At 41.0% G+C, this 26,308-nt stretch overlaps 1 protein-coding gene across 2 annotated transcripts in view; it reads left to right on the forward strand.

The window, feature by feature from the left end:
- Nucleotides 1-26,308, forward strand: part of pik3cb (phosphatidylinositol-4,5-bisphosphate 3-kinase, catalytic subunit beta) — a 64,207-nt gene that overhangs the window by 19,769 nt on the left and 18,130 nt on the right. For both annotated transcript variants that reach the window (XM_074641291.1, XM_074641292.1), the window contains 4 exons: nt 13,704-13,899; nt 16,519-16,747; nt 19,740-19,969; nt 25,474-25,653. In XM_074641291.1, the coding sequence (XP_074497392.1) occupies nt 13,741-13,899; nt 16,519-16,747; nt 19,740-19,969; nt 25,474-25,653 (798 nt within the window). In that variant the 5' untranslated portion in view covers nt 13,704-13,740. The remainder of the gene's footprint in view (nt 1-13,703; nt 13,900-16,518; nt 16,748-19,739; nt 19,970-25,473; nt 25,654-26,308) is intronic.

Below are 26,308 nucleotides of genomic sequence, written 5' to 3' on the forward strand. Positions count from 1 at the left end.
TGGCAAGATGCTGGGAGTCCAATACTGAAAAATCAGCAGTGTGTGTGGGAGCCATCCCCGCTACATTCACGACAGCTCAGTGTTATTTCTGTCCGTTTTCTTTCCAGTCGTTGCTCTGTTTCACGATATAATCAGCAGCTGTGTGACAAGCTGGGGATTTTCTATAAATCAATTCCCGCTTTTGAAGAATCTCATTGAAGTGAGTTGTTGCTCCTGGCAGTGACCTCAAACGACCTCTCGAACAGCTCCTTTGTTGTTCTTTTGTTGAACTTGTTTTTCACATCGTTCTATCAGACTCATCTGTTGTGGTTGTAAATGATGATCCTGCCTCCAGGACCCCTGGATTAGACTAATATAGTAGTCGATCAAGACAGGCAGCTATTTTCACAATAGATTATTTTTTTCAATTTCATTTGTTTCAGCTTCTCACATGTGAATAGTTTCTGGTTTTCTGCAATAGTAATAGTGCTGCAATTAATGATTATTTGCATTGCCGATTAATCTGTCGATCATTTTCTCGATTAATCGATTAGTTGTTTGGTTTATAAAATGACAGGAAATGGTGAAAAATGTCAATCAGTGTTCCCCAAAGCTCAAGATGACGTCCTCAAATGTCTTGTTTTGTCCACAACTCAAAGCTATTCAGTTTACTGTCATAGAGGAGTAAAGAAACCGCTGTGGGGCCGCCGGCATCCACCTGGCGCCGACGCACCGCGTACACCGACTGCTGATACATGAAAATGAACTATATGTTTTTAATTTCTATAAAAACACAAAACAGCGGTAATCGGTTTATGCCCGAACACCGGGTAACCCCGACAGCCGTAACAAGCCTATTCGCAACATCTTTTGACAACATAGAATTGAACTAATAAGTGAAGTGAAGACGTACTGTAGATGGAGTCAGATGTTGTTGATTAATAGAGTAGTTGATTTAATCAACAGATCTCTAAAACCGAGTTTCACTTTGACAAAAGCACCACTTTCAATCTTGTGTTTACCAGAGATGTGCTCATAAGTTTCTTAGAAATAAGTCATTCAGCATGAAGAAAGCACTAAAACCGATTAGTCGACTAAGAGGGAGCTGCCCGAATGTCTTCAGTGGAAAAATATTGACCTCAAGAAAGCAAAAACATGTCCACAACATGTTCACTCCCTAATGATAGTTGTTCATTGTTTACTCTTTGTCAGAGTTTCCAAGGAAGCCGTTGTGTCAAATGGAACAACGGCTAATCCTCATGTCATCCTCATAGAGCAGCTGCTAGTACACGATCCGACTCCATATCACAGGCCGAATCATACCAGCCGGCCTGCACATCGTCTGAGATCATTGGATGCTACTGAGGCAAAGGAGGGTGAAGCTCGGCCCCCCCAATGCTCCAGTTATTCAAATAGTCCCTTTACAGAGAAGGAAGTAGCCCATAATATAATATTCAAAATAGATCTTATGTTTGTTTCGATGACATCAGGTGTATTTATATTTATTTTTGTAAATATCTCTACGTTTTATTACTGTGTGAGGATATGCCTGTGCATTTAATTTCTTCATTTCCTGTTTTCACAGAATCAGATTGGCAACGCAAACTTTGCATTCGTGTTTTTTTTCATGTAAGGCTTCCTTGTGCTTGTGGTGTGTTTGTGTGTATCAGCGGCTTGCTTTGAATAAAGATATGTGGTTGTGATAAGAGTTTGCATAGCTCTTAGCTTTTCAGTAAAGGTACGGTAAACATCAGCTATGTTTTGGTGCCTCTCGGGAAGGCTGGTGTATATTTACTGTAACATTATTGGCTTTACTCAGCAGTGCTTTGACTGGAAGAGCAGCTTATTTACATGTGCTGAGGCGTTGACCCTTGTAGCTACTGAAGGTGTGAGTAATCTGCCTGAAGCTACAGATCCCGCTCTGCAAAATACAGTAAATCATGTGAGTGTGTTTATTGTAGGGGGGCACTGTGTGACCAGCGCCATGTGACCCTGTTGCCCCCTCCAGTCTCGGTGTTTTTACTGGAGCTCAGTGTGAGCTGGTAGAGCTATGTGTGAGTGAGAGAGAGAGAGAGAAATGTTGTAAGGGGAGGGCTGGTTGGTTGTGAGGGTTGATGGGGGGCAAGGGCAACACAAGGGCAGTGTTTGTGCAGGGCACGGGACTGTCCTCGCTGGCACGCACGTACACATACAAACACACACTTGCCAAAAACAGAGGCTTATTGTGGACGCCCAGCCCAGTCCGGTCGACGCACTACAGTCACACATTGTATCACACTCCATCTCCTTCTTTCTCTTATCTCTCTCTCTCTCGTCATCGATCACAAATGACTGTCTCTGTCTGTTTTTCTTCCTCTCGGTCACTTCCCTCCACGCTATTTACAACTTTTATTCTTCTTTCACTTCATGTTTTTGACGTTAATCATGACCTCACATTCACACTTCACCGGTGTGTTAAAGGACGTGTCCATCTGCGTTCTTTTCCGTGGTTTTCCAAATGAAACACTCAATCATTGCAAAAAGCAGTAACGAAGCTAATCAATAAGGTGATGAATAATGTGAACGCTAGCGCTAGCTGAGTCAACGTTAGTTTGGAAATAACTGAAAGGATTAGTTCAGATTTGAAGTGGGGTTGTACGTGTATACTCCCATGTCCTGACAGGTAAAATTACTATTTCTGTGAATGGAGTCTGGTGGCTTTGAAGAGAGCAATATAACAGCTTCAGTTCCCCGTCGTAAAGGGCTGTCTGACGGTTTTTAAAAGGGCTTGGGAAACGAGCATTTTGACGCTAAAGCATACACACTTTGACCAATATTTGAATGTTAGGATTTAAATACATAAAGAACACCACTGGGAAGCTACAGAATGATATAGAAACCTCAAACATAAGAAACATTTGCTTCTCCTTGTTCCCTTCTTGAAGGCATTTTTTTAATCTTTCAACCAGACTCCTTCCCCAATCATCTTGAATCGTCCTCCCAGCCCCTCTTTCGTTCTCATTTCTGCCGGAGGTGTGAAGAGTCTGACAGTTGAGTCATGGAGAAATGCATGCTAGCTAGCGCTGCTTATATTTGTCTCCGTGTGTCGCCTGTGTGCTTCTCCTCACTTGTCTTGAATGTGTCTGTGAAAGTGAATCAGGCTCTGTGGAACATCACACCCCACCAATCTCTCTCTCTCTCTCACTACCATCCTCACAGAGATGGGAGCTAATAAGATGAACTCATAATCCATCTTTATTATGCAGACTATCTGCAAAGCAATTAACATCCCCATCATATCAAATTACTCCGAAATTATCGGCATTATGATTACGACATCTTAATGCTAATCGCTGTACTTGCGTCTTGTATTTTGCAATATTGTACTGTGCTGTAATTTTCTCTTGATGTGAGCTAATTGATATTCTTTAGAAGAAATGAGACATGTTACCATGGTCACTAATGCAACCGTATTATTATCTCATATAGCCTTTTACTCCACTATTCCTCGCCCTCTCTCTTCACCTCACTTTGTATTCCTCAGGTAAAAACACACCCTCATTGATGCACCACTGTCCCAATATGATCTCTGAAGCATAATTTACTTCTCTCGAGGAGTTCAACATCTGCCGGTTTATCGCCTGTTGGCACCTGATTGATGCATTATGTATGAAATGTGCTAAACGCATAAACTTGCCTTACCTTGCCTACAGTATGCACATCAACAAAGAGTGCGTGACACATTCAGGTCAAACAAGGTTCAAACAAAAGTCCATTCACTTCTTTATTAAAGATAAAACATTACCTCAAGCTATAATGGCTTTACTGTTATTTGATGTTCATGGAAAATGTGAATGACGTTCTGGTGTGCAGGCTCTACTTTAACTCTCTGAGGGTTTAGACTTCCCACTTCATATTGTACGATGTGATTTGCATATACAATTCTGTGAAACTGATGAGTCCTTGGTGCAGTGAATGAAAACAGCTTTTTAATTCAAGCAATTAATTCTTGCTTTTTTAAAACGATTACACCATTATTACATTCATGGGAGATCTGTATCCTAAATCAACCTGTAACTTCAATAAGTTCATGGAGCTCAAATTACCACATGCCAGAAAATACATCGTGCACGATTTGTCAGCCGCTAGAGGTTTTGCTTAACCGTTTCTATCGAGGTAGCGATTCCTTTACCTGTCTGGTTGTAGTAGATCATTGCTGGCAATGCTACAAATCAATGAGCAGGACGGCTTTATGGCAATATTGGATTTACAGGGCTTTTGTGTCAATATGATTTACTTTATTGCAATTTTCTATCATTACCTTTTAAAGGTATCAACCGAAATAACCCAGTACTAAGTAGTAATGAAATTTCTCCAGTCAGATGATACCTGCAATTGTTCCTTTTTGTGCCCACATCTAGAAAAATTGACTATTTGTATAGTTTTACTCCCAGCCAATCAATCAATATAAGTGTTCTTCGATTTAATGCGATGTTTGATTGGCCCACTACTGCAGCAGCTGCAACCCATTCAGCCAGGATTGCATACCTGCACACGGCTCTGAACACAGAGATGTCTGAGCCAGCGGCTAGGAGCTAACGGTGCTAACAACGGTAACAGTGACAGTGCTAACAGCTTTAACTTGAGGGGGGGGGGAACTGGAGGGTGGACGTTACACTTCCGCGACAACGTTATTAGCGGTAACCGCTGTTCGAGCGATGTGCAGTGCAGCGGCGAATAGTTAGCCAGTGGGAGACACACACAGCTTCCATTCACATCATGCGTATCTAATGAAGTACTCTATTGGTATCGGTATCACTTTAAGGGTATTGGTACTGGCATCGTCATTCTTTAAATGATATCCAGCCTTATTACCGTTACATATAGATATAAACTCAGTTGCCAGTTTATTAGGTACACTTAGCTGAGAGGTATTTCTGTTGATTAGCTTACACTCAAATTAGAGAAATGAATTCCAGTGGACCAAATTATAGAAACACCTGCCAGTACAACACAATACAGTTCAACAGTCTATCAATAATTCTCTAACTGCTGAACATTATAACCTTCACAAAGGTAGAATTTATTGCAGGACTGTTGCATTAGTTTTAGTTTGGTTATCTAATATGACCCTGTGACATGACTCTGCTGTTATTACCACACACACTTGCGCTCATGCATAACACCGTTCAGTGTGGACAACGTGTTCCAGGCAGGTTAAAAAACTCAGCATGTACAGACAATCCTCTACAAATGTATATTCACTACTGCAGGGCACACAGAGACATACAAACAGTGCATCTTTATTGCCATTAGTGAGTTTTGTCGGAGGGATTATGCATTGCTTTAAGAGCACTCTGTGGTGTGCATGGGAAGGCTCTTCCTCTCCTGATCCCCCTCAGTCTGTCTCGCTCCATCCCTCCTCCACTCAGCTGATGGCTGCATCAACCCTCCTGATGCAGATGCAGAAATAGAAGGCAAGAAGTGCACATTAGACCTCCTAATGTCATTCAAACTCGATCCAGTCATGATGCGGACTTGCACTGTCACAATCTATCTGGCAGAGTGACTCATCGTGATGTCACGGATAGAGATACTTTGATTTGTTGGTGCACAGTTGTCACAAGAGATTGATGATGAAATGTGATCTTCTTTTCTTGCCTCTGATGTAACAGTAGGCAATGGACTGGATACGATTAGTGTCGCAGGGGATTAATGGTGACGTAACAAATGTGACTTTGAGCGCAGTTGTAACCATCAAAATTTTAATGCAGAAGGAAGTTTGGACTTGCTCAGCACAAAATGTATCCATGAAAACGTCATAATGTCGTACAGCAATCTATTATTCAAGGTGCACCATGAGGTCATGATTGTGATAACACAGTGATGCTTGGTGAAACTGAGCACATCTTCCCCTCTGACATCGAACAATGAGATGGTTGGGGAGCCCGTCTGTACTGAGTCATCCTTCAGGGATGGAGATAACTAACATACTAGGGAGATGAGCAAAGATGAACACTGGCGCCAAGTCAGGAGAACAAAGAACATTCCTGAACGAAAAGGAAAGATAGTTGAAAATGTAGATAGGAGGAGGAGAAACAGTAGAGCTTCCTCCACCTGTATTCACATTTTCCACAAATAACATACATTTTGGTCAAGTGTTATTCACAGAAATTTGACTGTATTTTTACATTTCCTGTTTATTTATTGGAAATAAGCCCATGCATGCATTACTCTACAGATGTTAGCTGCAGCTTAGTTACAGTAGCAGCATACAGTTTTAAGCATATTTTGATGATCATCGGGATAATATTGCGAACCCAGCATAATTGTAATATGAAATTTTCTTATCGTCCCCTCAGAACTCCAGTTATTTCTGTAGTTCTCCAGTTACTGTCCTCCAGTTTCTCTCCATTTGACTGTTGTCTCTGTATTTTTATGAGGTGGAGTCACTAGGCTACAGGAAAAAGCACAAGTTGAACAGATGCATCTTCAATGTCTTGTGGGCAAATTTGCATGCACTTCATATGCAGTCCCACCGCCTGTAAAATTCACTTTCAATATGAACATATGTTTCAATTTGTGATGGGAACACCCATCTCTATTGTGCCATAATGAACAAAATCTGTTGAAAGCATCCCTCTTATCCAAAGAGACACGCTGATAATGTGCGTGCTGTGTGTTCTGTTTGACTCTGTATGAGCATCAACAAACCTTTTTGTGCATGCAAGACACGCAAAGATATTTGATCTAATCTTTTATCTCAGCTGGTCGGATCACGTTGACTTGACTAGAATACAGTAAACAACATTAAAAATAACTTCAGGAATAAGAATAACAGCTCAGCCTGTGATTCACCGTTCATCAGCTTTTTATGAATGACTGGTGGGGACTTTTGCCGTGGTTGTTATTTGTCACTCATTTCCTGTCTGGTGTCATTGCTTCCTGTCTGAGAAGTGGGCATGTGCCACTGTGTCACTGGCGGTTAGTATGAAGGAGCACTGTTAGCTGTCCGGATGTGGTTGGTACACACACATACACACACACGAACACATACCTTACAAACACAGAAATACACCCACCCACACTTCCACTCACACATGCTCCCACTCAATCTCTCCATTCACACTTCCTCTCAGATACAGTGTGCACGGAGACAGTTTGTTCTTTAGCGGCTGTGAGAATATTTTTTACAGGGGATTTGGTTTCAAGACACTTCCTCATTTCCAGTTCTGAGCACGATGCACCTTTGTTTCCCTTCGGAAACCGCACTGAGATAATGATTTGATTGGTAACATCAGATGAAACCGATCCATGTGGAGGAACTAAGGCACTGAAGCAAGACATGAATGGATACTGTAGTTCAGTACAAATTAAAGGTACTTGTACTCTACTTGAGTATTTCCATTTTATGCAACTTTATACTTCCACTACATCTCAGGGGCAAATGTTGTACTTTACTCCTCTACATTTATCTGACAGCTTTAGTTACTCTTCAGATTACATGTTTTACCCATCCTGTCCAGTGAAAACCATCTATCTCAAAACTCTAAACTAAACGTTTTTATGGGTTTATAAAGTCCTCCTACTTCTTATGCTAAATAAACTCTTTAAAAAGCCTCTTGGATCAGCTGGAAAGTGCATCATCACAAAGCTAAAAACAAGGCTGTTTTTCTGAGCTGAATTTTCACAGTGTGGTATTTCTACTCTTTCTTCAGTAAAGAATCTGAATACTTCTTCCCCCACTGAGTAGGACGCAGCAAATATCTAAAAATCAATCATAAAAAGGTGCAGATTACATGAAGGAAATGTAAAAGATACAATATGAAAGGTTCAGTGGAAGCAGCTTGTAAGTACTTAATGTAAACACACTGCACACAAACATGTCTTAGTCACTGACTCGGCCCCGCAGTGTGTCAGAGAGTTAAAGTAACCGTTACACCTGAATGTGTGTTTGCTGTATACAGCCACCACCTACTTCCACTCCTCTGCAGTAAGTGCTAGTACCGCTCTACTGGTGACTCACATACACTCGAGGCACAGTACACAAATACACACCCCAGCTGACCACTTATCCAAACACCAAACACACACAGGCCAACACACACTAATATTTATCCAGATCTTAACACAGTAAGTATGTTATGCATGAAGCTACAAGCCCTTTTCATTCATCTCTACCGCTCTGAGAGGTTACGCTGCTCTGCAAGAGTTACCTGAGGTCGCCCATGTTTTTAGTAATCATTAATAAAGAGAAACCCTGTAATGAATGGACCTTCTGCTGTAGCTGTGTCCTTACCTCTTATGATTAAAAACAATTAGTCTGCAGACTGTGTGGGTGCAGAACAGAACAGTATAGCATCCAGCTTTGTTGTGTCACGGTTTCACAATCCGTGCATTTCATTCTGTGCCACTGTGGTTAGTGGCAGAAAGTGAAACCGGATATGTGGTGGTGCCACTGACATACCAAAGTATGTAGATTGATATCATGTAATGATAAAATCAGGGCTGCTACTGTTGTTTCCATTATTTATTATTCTGCTTTCAATTAATCAGGTTATTATTAAGTTTATAAAATATATGACTGACTATATATGAATATATGATATAAGTCCTTAAGTAGCTTTGCTTTGCTTAGCTAGTTTGTTCCAACCAACAGTCTGAAACACAAAGATATTCAATTTACTATGGTTATAAAACAGAGAAAAGTAACAAATCCTCACAATTTTTACAAGATGTAGCCAGAGAATCTTTGGTGTATGTTCTCGTTAAATGACTTTTCCATCGACTAATCAGTTAATCAAATCAAATATATTTTTTAAATTCATTTTTTTATTTTTTATTAAATCAATTAAACCATGCATGTAATGTACCTTGTTCTCCAAGATACAAAATACTTGCATTTTACAATATCAATGAATAAGACAAAGAACATGCTGTAACATAATCACCATATGTAAATCCAAAAGCAATATTTTTATGTCAGGGGAATGAATAAATAAATAAATAAATACAATTTAAAAAGAAGAATAGTACAAATAAAATAAACAGATAAATAAAAGCCAGGAGAAACAGACAAAATAATAATAATAATAATAATAATGGTAAGTAAATAAGTGAGGGGAAAATTAATTGAAATTCATTAAAATTATATTCATGGTCATAAAGAAAGGACATGCATAATATTATAATAAAAGTACTAACAAATTAATTAATAAAAATATACTATTGGATAATTTCAGCACTAAAAAATTAAAGTGTTTCTTGTTTGGTTCTGTGAGACACTTTGAAGGTGTAAACATCTTTTTTTGGAGCCATGGGAGCCTTCTCTCTCATTTTACATTTTGCATATACACCATCCCACCAACTACACACACCCACACACTGACACACACACTCTCACTATGCCAGCCCAGAGGTGGAAACGCTGACTCAGGCTGTCTCAATATTGCGTTTGTGTGTATGTCTCCATACTCATTACAGGAGTGCAGAGTTTGTAGTGGGGAGGTGAAGAGGTCTTAGATCCTCTTTGTGAACTTTATTTTTAGCACAGTGGAAGAAAATGTGTCACAGGACCCTTAATCACCACGCATGACCTTTTTATACACACACAAACTATTTATGTTAGCCCTTCTTTTGCAAGCAGTCACACACAGAGACGCGTGGACACACACTCCATTGTAGAGAGCCTCACAGGCCTCTTACTGTCGGACAGAGACAGCTATAGAAAGAGAGTGCTGAGTAACACCAGTGTTTAAATAACCATAACTGCATCTGGGCATGAAAGCCTTCACAACACGTCACTGTCACTGGTTCAGAGGAACTACTTCCATTACGAGCAGCAGTTTGCTTCGTCTGAGGTTAGATTTAGTGTCTGGCTTGGTCACACTGTGTGTACTGTATGTCGCTCTGTGTTCTCATCTACCTCTAGAAGTGAATGCCAATTTAATCAAACCAGTTTTCCTCTCGGGTATGCTTCCCTCTGATCTACCAACTCTCCTTTGATTCACCGACACACCCCTTTCTAGTGCATTTGCAGACATTTGATCAGACATGAAGATTCAAACAGTTCACTCCTCTCTTTTTCTTCTCAGGCAGCTGTATTTTGAGTTTATGAAAGGAAACAAGTGAGGGTGCATTTGTAACAATGAATCTCCTGCATGAAATTAGTGGCTTTAAAACAAATTTGCGTTATTAACTTTGACAGCCCTTCTTGTAAGTCATTGTTTTGCTCTTTCATTTTTCGATCATAACAATGTTCTTGTCGCTGATTTTTCTCTGAGACAGCGTATACTCGTGTCCAGCAAGTGGCTTCTTCTCCGAATCAGCAGCTGGTTACTGTTGTTCGAGACCGACGCAACATAACGGATAAACATCGGCTACTGCCATCGGCGAATGTCATCTTATTTGCCGATAGGCTGACGACAGTTGATACCAACATTTGACCGATAAATTGGTGCAATACAAAATCTGTCTTGGTTTGCACAGAAAACAGGCAAAGCAGATGTAAGCGGGGTCGTATTTCTGCAGCTTCAACACACAGATAGTCATCAAAGTGTGCCTGGGAGCTGTGAACTGGAGGCTCCATAGTGATACATTGTTTTTCTCGCTAATGTTGGCTACCTGGACAGATTCCCTTCAGGCTCTTCTGTTTGTTGTCACATGAAACTCTCCCTTTCTCCCTGATCTTGCAAACCTACTTGTTCTCCTCTGATCCTCCCGCTGAAACCTGACCTTGCAGCAGACCTCTGGCTGTCTGCCACCATATCCTCAATAACCCTGCTCACCTGTGTGTATACTGTGTGTGAGAGAGAGAGAGAGAGAGAGACAGAGGCAGAGTGTGTCTGCATCACTGCAGCATGAGACAGTATTCAAGCTGTCTGGTGTGAAAATGTCACCCATATTTAATTTGACAAGTGTTTATATGCATAGACATGCATGTGCTTGTTCATCCATCCCTGAGCACCCAGCGTTGTGCGTCAGACAGACACGCAGGGTGTCATGTTACTTTTCATGTGTGTAACTGCGCACCTTTGTGACGTTACAGGCTCGCCATTGTCTGCCCTCTAACTGTGCATTTGACTGGTTTCTTGTGTTGTTTTGTATCATCTTGTTGCCACCTGGAAGTTACCGACTGCAGCTTTAAGAGATGTTCAGAAAGCCATCTACAGTTTGAACAGCACACAGAAACTCGCACAATATTGTTTCCATTTGCATGGCTGCTGATAATGTTAAGTGTCTGCGATCGTGGCTCCAGATGCACAGCAGATATTGCACCGTCCTCATCCACGTGGCATAACATCGCCTCATCTGCTGGTAGCTCGAGCACTTAACTTAGAGGGGAAAGACCATTAGAGGAAATCAGGGATGTCGGTTTTAATGGGCGGATCGAGACAAAATGGAGATGGACCTGTGGCAGAGTGGAAGAGTTAATGTTCTGGGCCACTTGAGGACTACATGAGAAAAAGGCAGGTGGAAGTGGTGTGACGGTACAGCTGTGGTTGAGCCCAAATGGAAACCAGGCTGTGGGCTGTTTTACACCATGCAGCTAAGAAGCCACTTACTGCAGCTCAATGGAACTGCAGTTAACATGCATGTGTTTGTGTCCACGTGTGTGCGTTTGTTATTGAGTTGCTGGTTTACAATGACTACGTTAAAATGGACAAAATATTCAGTTTTTTGCCTTATTCAGAAAAAGACAATAATCCTACTAAATTTATATGGCTAATGAAAATGTATATTCCCGTTTACATGCAGCGTATTCTTAACATAACCGGTGGCAGACTTGTTCGACCATGTGAGCACAGCCTCCCTCTTTCATTCCTTCAACCACCTTCTTGAAAAGGTCGACATTGTGATATTTGTGCATATCCAATAACCTGTTGATATCCACGTCTTACATGATGTGTATCAAATTGGGAATTTTGTCTTATTCGGATTAATAGTGGAATATTAGTGTGCATGTAAAGGTAGTCACTGTTACATTGGATGCACTGGATTTTGAGTCTTGTGCATGTCTCATGGGTAGACAGAAATAGCCTTCCTCAGCCAGTCCTTTTGGACATGTAGAGAGGAGCTGTGGCAGGCGAACTCCCTCCTGCCTTACTTGATAATTACCTGAGCAGCAGCTACTCTGTTTTTGTAGTGTGCATGTGTGTGTGTATGGGATGGCGTACATGGTGCGTATGTATTTGCGTGCACTTTTATGCATGCGTTATCCGTCTACAAGTGTGAGTGTTTTCTTTGTGTGTGTGTTTTCTGCCAGGGGGACCAGATTGTCAGATGAGGGGAGGGCAGGCTGACCTTTTGTTCTGTTTGCTTAGTGGGCATTCCTCTGAGCTCTGGCCCTCACCCAACTTAAAGCCTCCGGCCTCCGGCCTCCTACTGGACTCAGCACAGTGCTGCCCCCGCAGGGACACGGTGACGCTGAATCATTTGCGCCTGTCAACTTGTTGTTAATGAAAAGGAAAAAAGAAGAACCTGCATGTAGTGGGTTTAAAAAAAACAGCACAATGGGGGTTTTAATATAAGAAGCTGAAAGATCACAAGATGAGGCTTTTTGAGATTTGTTAGTTTTGTCTTTTTTTGACTAGTTATTGAGGTTTACATTTGGGTTGGAGACATATGTTTGCATAGACATCATTTTTACTGTCCTCGGGCAAAGAAATTCTTAATCGACTAACACTCATACAATTTTGGCGATTAATTGAGTAGTTGATTTAATCGACCGATCTGTAAAACTGAGTTTCTCCACAAAGAATCACGCAAAAGCACCACTTTAAATCTTGTGTTTCTTGGAAATAAGTCATTCGGCATGATAAAAGCATAAAAAATTAGTAATCAACTAAAGAAATCTTAGTCGACTAAGAACAAAATGTCCGATTAGTCAACTAATCGACTAAGAGGCGAAGCCCTAAATTGGACTTGTGTAAATCTTCTTGAAAAGCCTTTAAAGGTGTCTGCTACTTTATTCAAACGATGCATCTTTTTCACTGTGAATTGATATGATCTGTTTGACATCTCAGCTCTGTGACTTAAACCTGCAGTTATCTTCTTGATTGGCTCTAAGCAACTGAGCTAGCTTTGAGGAATGGCCTAATGACTTTCTGGAACAGCACCCTCAGCTGCAAGGTTTCCAGGAAAGTGTTATCAGCCATGACGACATGGGAATGTAACACATTGATGTGAAGCACGTTTGCCTTTAGGCTGGTAGAGTTCAATGTATGTTAAAAGGATGAATGACTTATCATTTCTAACTAACTAATGCTTTCTGTTGGTTCTGATTTTGTTATTTTGTCAGCTCTCTAACCCCAGTTATCATTTTCTCCTCTGTAATTAAAGGAACAGTGTGTAGCGTTTAGGGGGTTCTACATATGGAGCGTGTCCTCTTCACGGAGCCGACCGCTATGTTTCTACAGTAGCCCAAAACGGACAAACCAATCACTGGCTCTAGAGAAAGCCATTTGTGTTTTTGCGTTGGCCACCGTAGTTCTCCTACACATTTGGCACACGGCTTCAGCTGGTTGCAATCGAAATCCTACACACTGCACCTTTAAGTTTTTAAAGGCTGATTCATACTTATCCCAGAACTACACCCTTCAGTCGTCAGAATGACCTATTGAGAACAAATGTATCTGAATAAATGGGGAAATAGAGCTTCTGTCAACAAATGTTTCCTCTTTACAATACAATACACTCATTAAAACCACGAATCTCAGTCTAAAGTGTGTGATTTGTCCCTCCAGGTCCTTATGATTGAGGTGGTGTGTGGTGCCCCTTGCCATGCCTCCTGCCATGACAGACCTCCTGGACATATGGGCGGCCCACTCGCACCTGGCCGGCCACGCTCTGGACCAGATCACTGTGGACTTTCTGCTGCCCACCGGTATCTACATCCAGATGGAAGTTCCACGCGAGGCCACCATTCAGCACATCAAACTGGTGAGTGAGTGGCACTGGGTGGGTGACACCACAGGTTGTCTGCACATCAGTTGCATTTAAAGCCATATGTTGCTGCTGAGGCGAGGTCATTTCAGCTGTATTGTTGCAGCACAACAGATAATTAATAGTTTTTAATAAAATCAACTTCCAACACATTTCAAGAAGATTCAATTTATTTATTTGCTTGTTGTGTATCCTGACATTATGTCATCGTCCTCACATGCCTCTTGGCCTTTGTCTAATTGCCTAATAAGGACAAAATGTCTACAGCCCACGCACATATTTACAAGTACACACAGTCACACAGCTGGCCACTTAGACATTATCTAATGTCTGTTTTGGCAGAGGTGGCTGCTGCGGCCGGCTGGCTGTTTTTTATTTGCGAGTAGTTATTGCGTTCAGCACACAAATAGCTCACGACGTCATGCGTGACTGCAGCTAATTTTGTGAAGCAGAGGTCCGGAGTCGCAGACTTGATGGATCTTTTAGGAGTTGTTGAGGAAATTACTTACAAAGTGGCACAACGTTTGTGTACTGTAGGTGTGGGGGTAATGGGTGTGTTGTGTGTTGGGATTTAGGTATCGATTTCAACTATATAGAGTGACCAGAAAAATGGAAACAACTGTGTGATGCAAGGCAGTGAAATACAATAACCCTGCTGCAATAACTACTACTTAACTTGAGGCTGCACTTTGTGGTAGTGTTTTGTTAAACTGCACTGAAAGCAGAGAAACACCTTACAATATAATGTATTCGTGATTGATCACATGATTGTCCATAGTTAATCGCAAATTAATCACACATTTTATCTGTTCAAAATTGACCTTAAAGGGAGATTTGTCAAGTATTTAATACTCTTATCAACATGGGAATGCTCACAGGTACTGCATTTAGCATAAAAAATGTTCAAATCATAACATGGCAAGCGCAACAGGCAACAACAGCTGTCAGTGTGTCAGTGTGCTGACTTGACTATGACTTGCCCCAAACTGCATGTGATTATCATAAAGTGGGCATGTCTGTAAAGGGGAGACTCGTGGGTACCCATAAAACCCATTTTCATTCACATATCTTGAGGTCAGAGGTCAAAGGACCTCTTTGAAAATGGCCATGCCAGTTTTTCCTCGCCAAAACTTAGTGCAAGTTTGGAGTGTTATTTAATCTCCTTCACAACAAGCTATTAAGCTATATTGGTTGGTACCAATGGAGTCTTTCGGTTTTCTAGTTTCATATGATGCCAGTATCTTCACTGTAGCTTTACAACTGAGCCCGCTACAACCTAAAAATCGCAAGTTGCGTTAATGTGTTCAAGAAATTAGTGATGAATTCGCGTTACCGCGTTACCACTTTAACAGCCCTAATTCCTTTTACAACAGCCTCATAAAAATGATACATTTTGCAAAGTTAGTATTTATTACCGACTGTATTCAGGGCTGTTGTATTGAATTGGATTGCATTACGTTGTACTGCATTTCTATTTGTCCAGTTACTCGGTGTACAACCTTCTCACAGCTGCATTCTTTTACATTTTGAGCAACGTAGAAAACATGCACTGTTTTCCCCAGACATGCAGGCACTATAAAAAAAAGCCCGAGGAGGTTGTTCTGAATAGCAAATAAACAAGTCAGTCTGTGTGCGTGTGTGTGTGTGTGTGTGTGTGTGTGTGTGTGTGTGTGTACATAACGTCTGCCTGACATTTTCTAGAAATCACTTCTGGCTTCATCAGCCCTGTAACGTGACCAAAGACACAGAATGATTTCACTTAGACATTCGCTCTCAGCAATAAAGTTTAGTGTTTGTTTTTCCTGGAACTATACAATGAGGCAGGTCTCTGCCGATGTTCAGGCCTTTAAGTTCATCGAACTAAATCGGGGCATAAAATCACGAGTATTCCTGGATAAGAAGGTATTTGTTTGGAAGGCAAATTTGTCCTGTTGTTCCAGTATGCTAGTACAGCATAACCTCAGACAAACACATCCGACCCTGTGATCATGCTGTGGCTGCACAGAGACATGAATCATGCCGGGATTGGCTGGTGGTTCATATTATTCACATCCTGATCGGCTCACTCAGAAGCTGTGTCATGTTGCTGTGAGTCATGTTTGTTACTGATCATGAAACATACACTTTCGTCAATATATTACATCATTATGCTATGTTGTTCTTATTAGTTTTAAAGGGATAATTTGGGTGTTTTGAAATGCGGGTTGTATGAGGTACTTTCCAATAGTCAGTGTATTACCTACAGTAGATGACGGTCGGCACGCCCCCAGTTTGGAGTAACAGACAAGAGTACCGACACAGGATCAAAGCAATGTACTGCTGTGGATGTCAGCAAAATGTATTTTAGCCACCTAAATGAAAGGCTAAGAAAATTGATATCCCTTTTAAATAAATGATATATTTAGAAGACAGCCCTTTCCGATGGGGAACTGAAAGTAAAACTTATTTATACTGTTTTTGTCAACAGTCTGGCTGCTTTGAAGAGAGCATACTGTAGATAAGTTATCAATATGTTATCAATATTATCAATAGCACCTTTAATTTAATGGAGACGATAAAAACACTCCCTTTGGTTTTGCAGCACTTCAGTGAAATTCTTCTTCTTCTCCCTCGCAGCTCTTATGGAAGCAGGCTCAGTCGTTCCCACTGTTTCCCTCCCTGGGCGAGATGGAGAGCCACATGTTCGAGTGCGTCAACCAGGCGGCCGTGCACGAAGAACTGGAGGACGAAACTCGCAGGCTGTGCGATGTTCGCCCTTTCCTGCCGGTCCTCAAGCTGGTGACGCGCAACTGCGGCCGAGCAGAACGCCTGCTGGACTCCAAAATCGGCGTGCTCATTGGCAAGGGTAAGACGGCGTCGCTTTCAAGACTTTCCCTCACTTTAAAAACTATCATACAAGCTCTCACACACATTACCCCCTCCCTGATTGATTCGAGTGCTGTCCCTGTTTGACATTCCCAATAAAGAAAGGCACTTAAGAGTTGGTAAGTGGGACTGTAAATCTTTCTGCGCGCACAACAAGCCTTAAGCACCTCACCCAGTATGCTAAGTATCTGTCCTACTCAGCACATTCACCACAGACATCAGACGAGGCCCATCTGCAGCTGGCTCCTATCAGCGGCCCCGCTGTCTGATTGAGAAGCGTGAGGATCGACTGGACGTGCTCCTGACATGTCTTCCATCACCTGTCACTTTGTGTTATCTCTGGTGAAGATTAGGCCTTTGAGCGGAGCAGAGGGGATCGATCAGTAGTGTAGAAAAGCCCAGTTCTCTGAGGTGATTCAACATTTGTTGAAAAAGACTTGACACAGAAGATCTTAAGTTAGTGTATCTGTATCATACTATATCCCAGCCAAACAGTAGCAATTAGCACTATTTCAAACAATTAGTTGAAAGATAGAAGATTAAGCTTCAGTTATACTTTCACAAGGACGTGTAATAAGGACACTGTTCTTGCTTTTAGTGTTTCATTTGTGCCACGTAGTCTGTACGGACTGCACTGTAAATTCATCTGTGTAATATGCTACGCTCAGAGCTAGTAACGTAGAATAAAAAGTGAGAAAGACTGCTTATGGTGCGCGGGAGGGGAGGTGACTGTGTCCAACAAACACAGGATTTTCACCTCGGAGACTGGTGTTTGAGACCTTTGTTTTGTAAGGTACGTTAATGACGGGTTTTTTAGTGAAGTTTGTGACATGTTTTCCGTACTTATGTTACGTTGTTTCCATACGCATTTTACTTAGTTGACATACTTATTTTAAACCCAACCATGACGTTTTTTCCCAAAGCTAACTACGTGGCTTTGTTGCCTCAAACTAAGTGAGTGGTTTTGTTGCCCCCTGTCAGTGTCACGTTTTGCCTCGGCGACACACTATCCTCTGGTGGACAGGCGGGTCTTTTACACACTTTGGCATGATACCAGGTTGAAACAACTACACGCACTCTAAATAATTTTTTTACACAAAGTCACACACAAGCAGCCCTCTTCTGACCGAGATATGCAGGATTATGGAAGTCCTCAGGTCACAACAGACCCCTTCAGAGGGTGAAAGAGGGAGAGAAGGAGAGAAGGGGCTCTGAGTCTAATTGAAGGAGACTCAGACGATATTGATATTCTCCCCTCCTGGCTCCACTTTGGTCTGACATGATCTTTTAAAGGCTTTTGTCAGAGCAAAGTGGTGTTTTCAAAAGGAACCCCACAGGCACGTCTGGATAGTCACACACACACACACACACACACACCTAACCTCGTGCAGAGCGCAGTAACAAACTGTTACACACTCACACAGCCAACCATGTTTTTTTCCCTCTCCAGAAATACAGTCACACGCACCGGTTTGCACACTCACACAATGCAGCTAATGTGGTCCAGAGCCCTTCTTTGAATGCTGAGGGTCATATGAATGTTAAATGGCTTGAAATGTCAACATGTTGTTTTCATTACCAAGAGACTATTGTGCAGCACCCTTTTGATAAAAAATACAAAGACAAAAGCTCTACAGGGAGCAGAGAGATAAAGTGTGACCAGCCAAACAGCAGTTCATACCTCTGGCATTTGGTGCTAGTGTGAATATTAGGAGGCTCTGCGTTAATCCCATGAGAGTCTGCTGCTCGTAATCCCTTTTACACATTCAGTGCTACGAGGTGCATATGTCTGGCGTCAAGTATTGCACAGGTGTTTGTGCATTATTAATGACCGCTCAAGCCTGTGAATTCAGTCATGTTAACATAAAATATACAGCTTCCTACTTGACAGCTCTTTGAACTTCACAAGCTTCATGTTCAAATGAAAACTGATTAATTGGGTCCGTACCTGTTGCTTAAGACTTGATTATTAGTGTATTATATTGAGATCTCATAAGATGAAGACTTCTTCTCAAGGCTAATATCCCAAAAAAAGATCTGAAAAAAATCTGGAAAAAATGTCTGAAAAGAATATTAAAAAAAAAAGTTTGAAAAAATGTTGGAAAAAAGTCTATACAATGTCTGTCTGAAAAAGGTAAAAAAAAAAAAAAAAAATATTTGGAAAATGTCTGAAAAAAATAAGTTTGAAAAATGTTGGAAAAAATGTCCGTTAAAAAAAAAGTCTGAAAAATGTCCAAAAAGAAAATCTGAAAAAAGTCTGGAAAAAATGTCTGGAAAAAAAGTTTGGAAAATGCTGGAAAAAAAGACTCTGAAAAGAAATGTCTGGGAAAAAAATGTCTAAAAAGAAAAATTTGGAAAATTTTGGAAAAAAATCTAAACAATGTCTGAAAAAGGTAAAAAAAAAAAAAAAGTCTGAAAAAAATGTCTGGAAAAAAAAAAGTCTGAAAAATGTTGGAAAAAAAAGTTTGAAAAATGTTGGAAAACAAAAGTCTATCAATGTCTGAAAAAGGTAAAAAATATATATATATATCTTGGGCTGGGAGATATGGCCAAAATCTTCTATCGAGATATAGGTAATTTCATATCTCGTTAACGTTTTCTGCAAATTCATTAAATAAATATGAAATAACCACACGATAAAGCCTATTTTTGTATACTCCTATGTGAATTAAATACATGACAAATGAAAAGTACTGAGTATTTTCTCTTTTAATTAAGAACTTTAGTGCAAAATGATCAGATTTTCTGAGAAATCTGAGTTATTATGTGCTTATTATCAGTTTCGACGACGTAAATGTGCATCATGATATCGCGATATGATTTCATCACTATATGATTCCATTGAAAGATAATAAATTATCCTATTGAATTATTGCCCAGCCCTACTCAAGGCGTATTATTAGAGATATTGCTCCAAATCAAATAAAATTTATTGCAATGCTGTATTAATGTCCTTTCCTCGCCACCACTAGGTCTCCATGAACTCGACGCCATAAATGACCAGGAGGTGAAGGACTTTCGCAGTAAGATGTTTCGTCTCAGTGAAGAGAGGATGCAACAAGTCCAGATGATGACGTGTACAGAGTGGCTGCAGGCCTGCTTCTCCCCACAGCTGGAGCCCTCGGCAGGGACGGCCATCACCGACGGGCTCAATGACCGGCCGGTGGACCTCAAAATCATCATCCACTTCGACCAGTCTCAGGTGAGAGTCTGTAGTCCAGTGCTGGAAATGTTTGAAATCTTTTGGCAGCAGTTTATTTTTGGTTTACTTAAGATTTATAGATTGAGAAATAATCATTAAAAACAAATATACTTTTTGGTGATGTAATAGTGAACTGTGGACTGTTGAATCTAGGAGCGCTTTCAACGTTTTCAACATTTAGTCTGTTTTATTTGAACTCTGGTGCGGTTCGTTTGGGCGGTTGTGAACACAGAAATCATATTCTAGTCTGGACCAAAACAACCGGTCCCAGACCGCACAGGTAAACGACAGATTAGCATGAGAGAGGACTGACCTGGACTTCTGCAGAAGTCTGATGAATGCTTTGCATCTGGGCCGAAAAGAACATAAAGAATATGCTAAATAAAGTCTGCAGAAATAGTGATGTTTATAAAGTCATTTGAGATAAACTAGAGGAGAAGGGATTCGTGCGCACAGTAGATCAGTGACAAACACAAAGTCCATCCTTGTTATTAATGACTACCTAGAAACTTACCAAAGGGAAGAACCTCATAGGATGAGACACAGGAGTATTTCTCTCTTTTCAATCCTTTATTTTACTATAGATTTCATAGACGGTGGGTGAATTCGACCAATATTAATTTAATGGTAGAGAATAAACCGCTCCACCTTGCGTAGAAAGGGGCGAGTTGAGGTGGTTCGAGCATCTGATCAGGATGCCTCCTGGGCGCCCTCCCGTTAAAGGTTTTCCTGGCACGCCCTACTTGTAAGAGGCCCCGGGGTAGACCCAGAACACGCTGGAGAGATTATATATCTCGTCTGGCCTGGGAACGCCTCGGGGCTCCCCAGGAGGAGCTGGAAAACGTTGCTGGGGAGAGGGACGCCTGGAATACTTTGCTTATCTTGCTCCACCCGTGACCCGGCCTGGTAGAGAATATAGATAAATATGAAATTTAATGAGAACTGAATGCATTTCACAACATCGGCTTTGTCTTCAGGCTCAGGGTTATTAGAGCTTAAATATATTTGCCTTACAGTTAATTGCACAGACACAGTAAACTCTTTAAAATGAATGAATTAGACATAATAGGCCCCTTGTTTAATGACGTTAAGTTTAATGTTTACGGCAAACGGCACTTGGCTAGATCACATTATGCCGGGAGGCATACTTGTACTTTTTGGTGGCGGTTACTGAGTATAATAGCTAATTTATTTACTTGTCTGCATTCATTTTAAGTTCACACTACAAGACTTTCGAAGTGGTCAGATCGTTGTACTGTTCACACTACACAACTCGCTGTCTTGTAACCGGGAGTCTTTAAGTCTTTGTGGTTTTCACATTACATGACTGACCGGCGACAGGAAGTCACACACTACAAGATCTTTCACTGGGAGGAATCCCAGATTATTGATGTTGTTGTTGGCACACCTGTTCATATAACAGCCTGCTTCCACACGTCTTTACTATTTCCCCTATGTAGCGTTAGATCAGTCACTGTGTTATGTATATGTGTTTATTCATGCAAACACCCAACACCCTAGGTGCAACAACAACTTTGGTCCGCCAGGTTTCCCCTCAACCCGTGTCTCGTGCTCTCATTGGCTGTAGCTTCCCGACAGGTCCAGATATTTATGATAGATATCTGGAATGCGTCTGCGATACACCGAGGGCTCGACATTAACTCTTTTCCTCCGTGTCAAACAATGCTACTTTCAACTGTCCCAGACTTAACAACCAGTGTCCCAAATTTTTTTCATTCTACATAATAAATATAGTTTTATTATGTTATTTATTAGCTTCTGCTAGTTGTTCCCTGCACTTATATCTGAATAAAACATTGAAAGCACCATACTGTAGGTGTTTGGCCACAATCAGTTTTTTATTATTCTTTAGGTCATTGGTTGAGTTATTGTTTGAACTGTTTGATCTATAAATGCATCACTGCAAACTGCTGTGCAAAAAAAACTGTTTCTGATTGATATACAGCAATGGAAATGAACATACACACACTGAACATATCTCACAGAAAAATGGAATCAATAAACTTTCCATTTTATTCTAAATTGTGAAGCAGTTTGAAAAGTCTGTTTAAATGTGAGCGTGGTAAAAAAACTTGTTTCTCTACTGTCCCAGAATTGTCTCACAAACTGTATCTGTGTCCCAGCTGCTATTTTTATTGTCCCCGGGACAATAGGACAATGGGACATCCTTAATTATGAGCACCGGCTAGCCTCTTGGCTCACGTCTTTGGACAGTTCACACATAGTGCTCGAGCGCCGACTTGCCTCTGATCTGGAGCTTTTGTCCAGGAGCTCCAAAAAAGTGTCTGCGAGCGGAAAATCAAGGCTCAAGTCGTGCAGTGCGAACTAGGCATTCGTCATCCTTTTTCTGATTGAACTAGAGGAGACCATTGATAAATCCATTAGCCAGACCCATAACGTGCTGCCTGTACAACAACTCTACATACATAATGAGCTCAGAATAACAGTGTGACTTACTGCACCACCACAGCAGACAAAACCACCTTGTTTGAGCAGCAAGAGTAGCCATGTGACTCCACCAGCGCAGGCACATGCACTGTAGCTCAGCCTCTCTTTCTGCTCACAGTTGGCAGCTCCACAATAGTCATGTGACCGAGCCCAACTAGCAAGTCATGTGACAACACTTTAAGTGGGTCAAAACCATCAGCGAAATTATGCCATCCACCCGGTCAGACACACATTAGCATGGCAGCTCAAGGGACCGAAGCACTGATTAAAATGAACCTCTCTTTCCTTCTCTGACTGTCTCCTTCCATCTCTGTCTTTCTCTTTTCTTCTGTTATAGAAATAATGTTATTTAATTATAAAACAGATGGTCGTGTCCCTCCAGACCCGTGTGTGTGTGTGTGTATATCAGCTTTGATCAACATCACAGACACACACTTGCACAAAGACAGGCCATCTGTGCCACTGCGCTCAGGTGGACATTGGCAGGAAGTCTTATTCGGGAGGTCAGACACAATAAGCCACATTAAAGACAGACAGGAAGTGTGCTGGTGTCGTTTATTGTTCTCAGGTGAATATGACCAAGGTTCAATGTGAGCCGTGCTTTTATCATTAGGATTACGTAATACAGTGGTTAACCCCGGCCTTGTTCTCTTAGTCCCTCACTGCATTAGCATCCAAATCTTATCTTCAACTTCCGAAAATAATGTTCAAAATGCTGAAGTACTTTCAGGATATATGTGATGTTGGTTATTCTAGTTCGACCATAATGTACTGTGCAGCCACGGCCTTTTTCTGTTGTTAATTATTAATGGGTGGCATTTTTATTAAACCTCCAGGAAATTAAAATTCCATCTCAGGTATCAGGTCAGCGCTGAGCTATAAATAGGATGAAACAGCGAGCCTCAGTGTGGCGTATTCGAACGGCTGTGGCAACATGTGGAGGACTCACACATGCATGTTCACGCATTTTAGTGCTCAGTCTGTTGCAGCACATTCAGCCACAAACACACAAGTCCCACTTGTATATGAACTCAGTGAGTGTGTGTGTTGCTTAGACAGAGAAGCTTTTTTGAGCTGTATGAAGAAGTGTGAGCGACCTTTAGCACCCAGTAATGAGTAGTAGACCATACAATATGTACATGGGTTGCCTGCCGAGAATGGTCTTGTACATTAAAATATACCAACGCTGCATCCGGCGCATAGCATGATAAAGTGGGTCAAATAAGGCCAAAGTAATAACAGCTGAAAATTAAATTAAATTTGCAGTTAACCTTATGAAAATGTAATAAAACCCAATAATGTAATAAATCAACCAATAATGTAATAAAATGTCCCCATGACTGATATTTAAAAAACATTTTTATCGTTCAGGCGCTCAGCAGTTGCATAAATTAACTACTACTAACTTAGCCTCATCAGGAAATAAATCACCAGAGGGGTAAAAAGTAGCCAGAAATTATACTTTAGTTAATGCAGTGGTTCTCAAACACTTTTGTTCAGGCCAACCTTTAAAACTAGATAACCCCCCATCATACTCTTTGGGTGGTGTAATTTAGTAAAAGTCAAAAAGTTTCAACTTTTAAGTATTGAAGTCAACTTTTTTTTTAATTTTAAGTTTGATTTTAAAGTTTTGAAACCCTTTTTGAATGCAGAAATTTCACAAGATCAGACGAGGCAAAGAAGAGTCAAAATGAAAAAGAACATTCGATGGAGATTGAATCGACTGTTTTGCCTTCATCGCTCGCTTGTGTAACGTTGACCATCTTCTGCAGCTTTTGTCACCTTCCGATGGTGTCTAATCTAAGATCCACTCTGGTCTAATGGACGATCCAATCAGCATACCCAATCTGAAACCTCCAACATCCCATTGTTAGGGATTTTAGTTCAATGCATCTTTACCTGAGTACCACCGGCCATTTGTTGTAAATTTCAAATTTTACATAAAGCTCAGAGCAGGGCTGCCCAAATGTTTTCCTTTGGATGGCCAAAACTGAAACTAAATGGAGAGCCACGGGTCAAAAGCAAACTCCTATTGTATTGTATTGTATTGTATTGTATTGTATTGTAAAGATGCAGAATGGTATTAGGATCCCAAATTCCCTTAATTGAAATGCCTTTTGTCTGTGTACCCAAAACTTACTTCCTGCACAAAGTGTCACTCTGCCCCGCCATGCTCAGATTATGAAAAATAATTAATAATTTGGTATTATACGTATTTGAAAAGCATTTTTACCTCTCAAAAAAACAGCATAAACAGCTATTTATATTATATATTTTTTAATTCATATTTTTTTTCCCGCTAGAAACATCTGGTGGGCCAAATCAAACCTTATGGTGGGCCAACTTTGGCCTGCGGACCCCACTTTGGGCAGCCCTGGCCTAGAGTTTATATTTCCAAACATGAAATAAGTGTCACATGTTGGTGTTTTCAGTCGGCTATTATCCGACAAAATGATTACATCATCAGTTTTGACCAAAAAAAAGACCCACCTGAAAGGTTTTACATTATCGGTAAAATGTTATTACAATATCAGACTCAACGTACATGGGGCACACGCTCTACTGGGTGAGATAGAGGTTGCCCCTCAGTCAGGACATTTTATTACATTATTGCTCAAGTTATTGCATTATTCGGTTTTATTAAATTTTGGAGTGCAAATTTTATTACATTTTCAGGCAATTATTACATTATTGGGTGCGATGAGCCCTGTCTGTTCACGTCCATCAATCTCTTATTCCTCCTTTTGCTTTTCTCTGTATTCATCTCATCTAGACATCTGTCTATAAACAGCTGTGTGTGTCTGTACGTAAAAAGTGGTGGAGATCATGTGTCACTCCCTTATAGCCATCTTAACATTCCTCTCTTATATGATCCAGCAGCAAGGCCTCCAGCAGGTCATTAAGCGTCTTTTTTTACATCATTTAGTACAGATTTGACAAAAAGATAGAGATATTATTTCACAAGAGTTACAGTTTGAGCTTTGAGCAGTAGTAAACACTTGAATCAGTCTCTGTTATCCTGTCTTGTCTTGCAGGACTCGGCCAGTCTGAAGGTGTCGTCATCCTGCATCCCGTCTGAGCTGATGGAGATGGCCGTGAAGAAGTGGCTGACCACCCACGGGCCTGAGGAGGAGGCGTGGCGGGGTCAGTACGTCCTGAGGGTCAGCCACTGTCTGGAGTTCCTCTGTGGAGACCAGCCCCTGATTCAGTACAAGGTCAGTACAGTCGCTACACAGTAAACTCCCTCAGGTGAATGACCTAGATGTGTCACCTCTTGTGTCAATTTCATGTCCAGAAGTAGCAGATTTCTTTTATTGTTGTGTTCTAAATACCTACAGCATCGTTAGCACCGCTGTTCTCGGTCTGAGAAAGTCATATAGTGTTATATATTAATGTGACAGTTGCAGAGAAGAGGCACTGTCACGTCTGACTGGGAAAAGTTTAGATAAAATGAACAGGCTGATGGCTCAACAATAATATCTTCCGAGCGATGCGGATCATGGACTGTGTGTTTACAGTATGCATGTTTGTGTAGCTTGTTTTTTAGAAAAGAAACAACATTATGGCTACGTGGGCATCAGGCACATAAAAAAAAACGATCCTCGGCCAGCTCATGCCAGACGCCGGCATTTACTTTGTTATGGATCACTGTAAATGGGACGACACACCTTAGGAAAGTGTGTACAGTAGTCCCATCATTCTCTTTACTATACTTATATTAAAGCTCTGTGGGTTTTTTTACTTAGCGTTTTAGTTATTTGCCGAGTTTTTTGTTGCGATGGAAAGAGCTGTTAAAGCAAGATTAAAGCATTTTGCAGGAAGTACAGTAGGATGGATGGGTCAAAGCAGGTAAAGCATACATTAGCATGC

The sequence above is a fragment of the Sebastes fasciatus genome, chromosome 7 (assembly GCF_043250625.1).
Source record: "Sebastes fasciatus isolate fSebFas1 chromosome 7, fSebFas1.pri, whole genome shotgun sequence".
Classification (NCBI taxonomy): Eukaryota; Metazoa; Chordata; class Actinopteri; order Perciformes; family Sebastidae; genus Sebastes; species Sebastes fasciatus.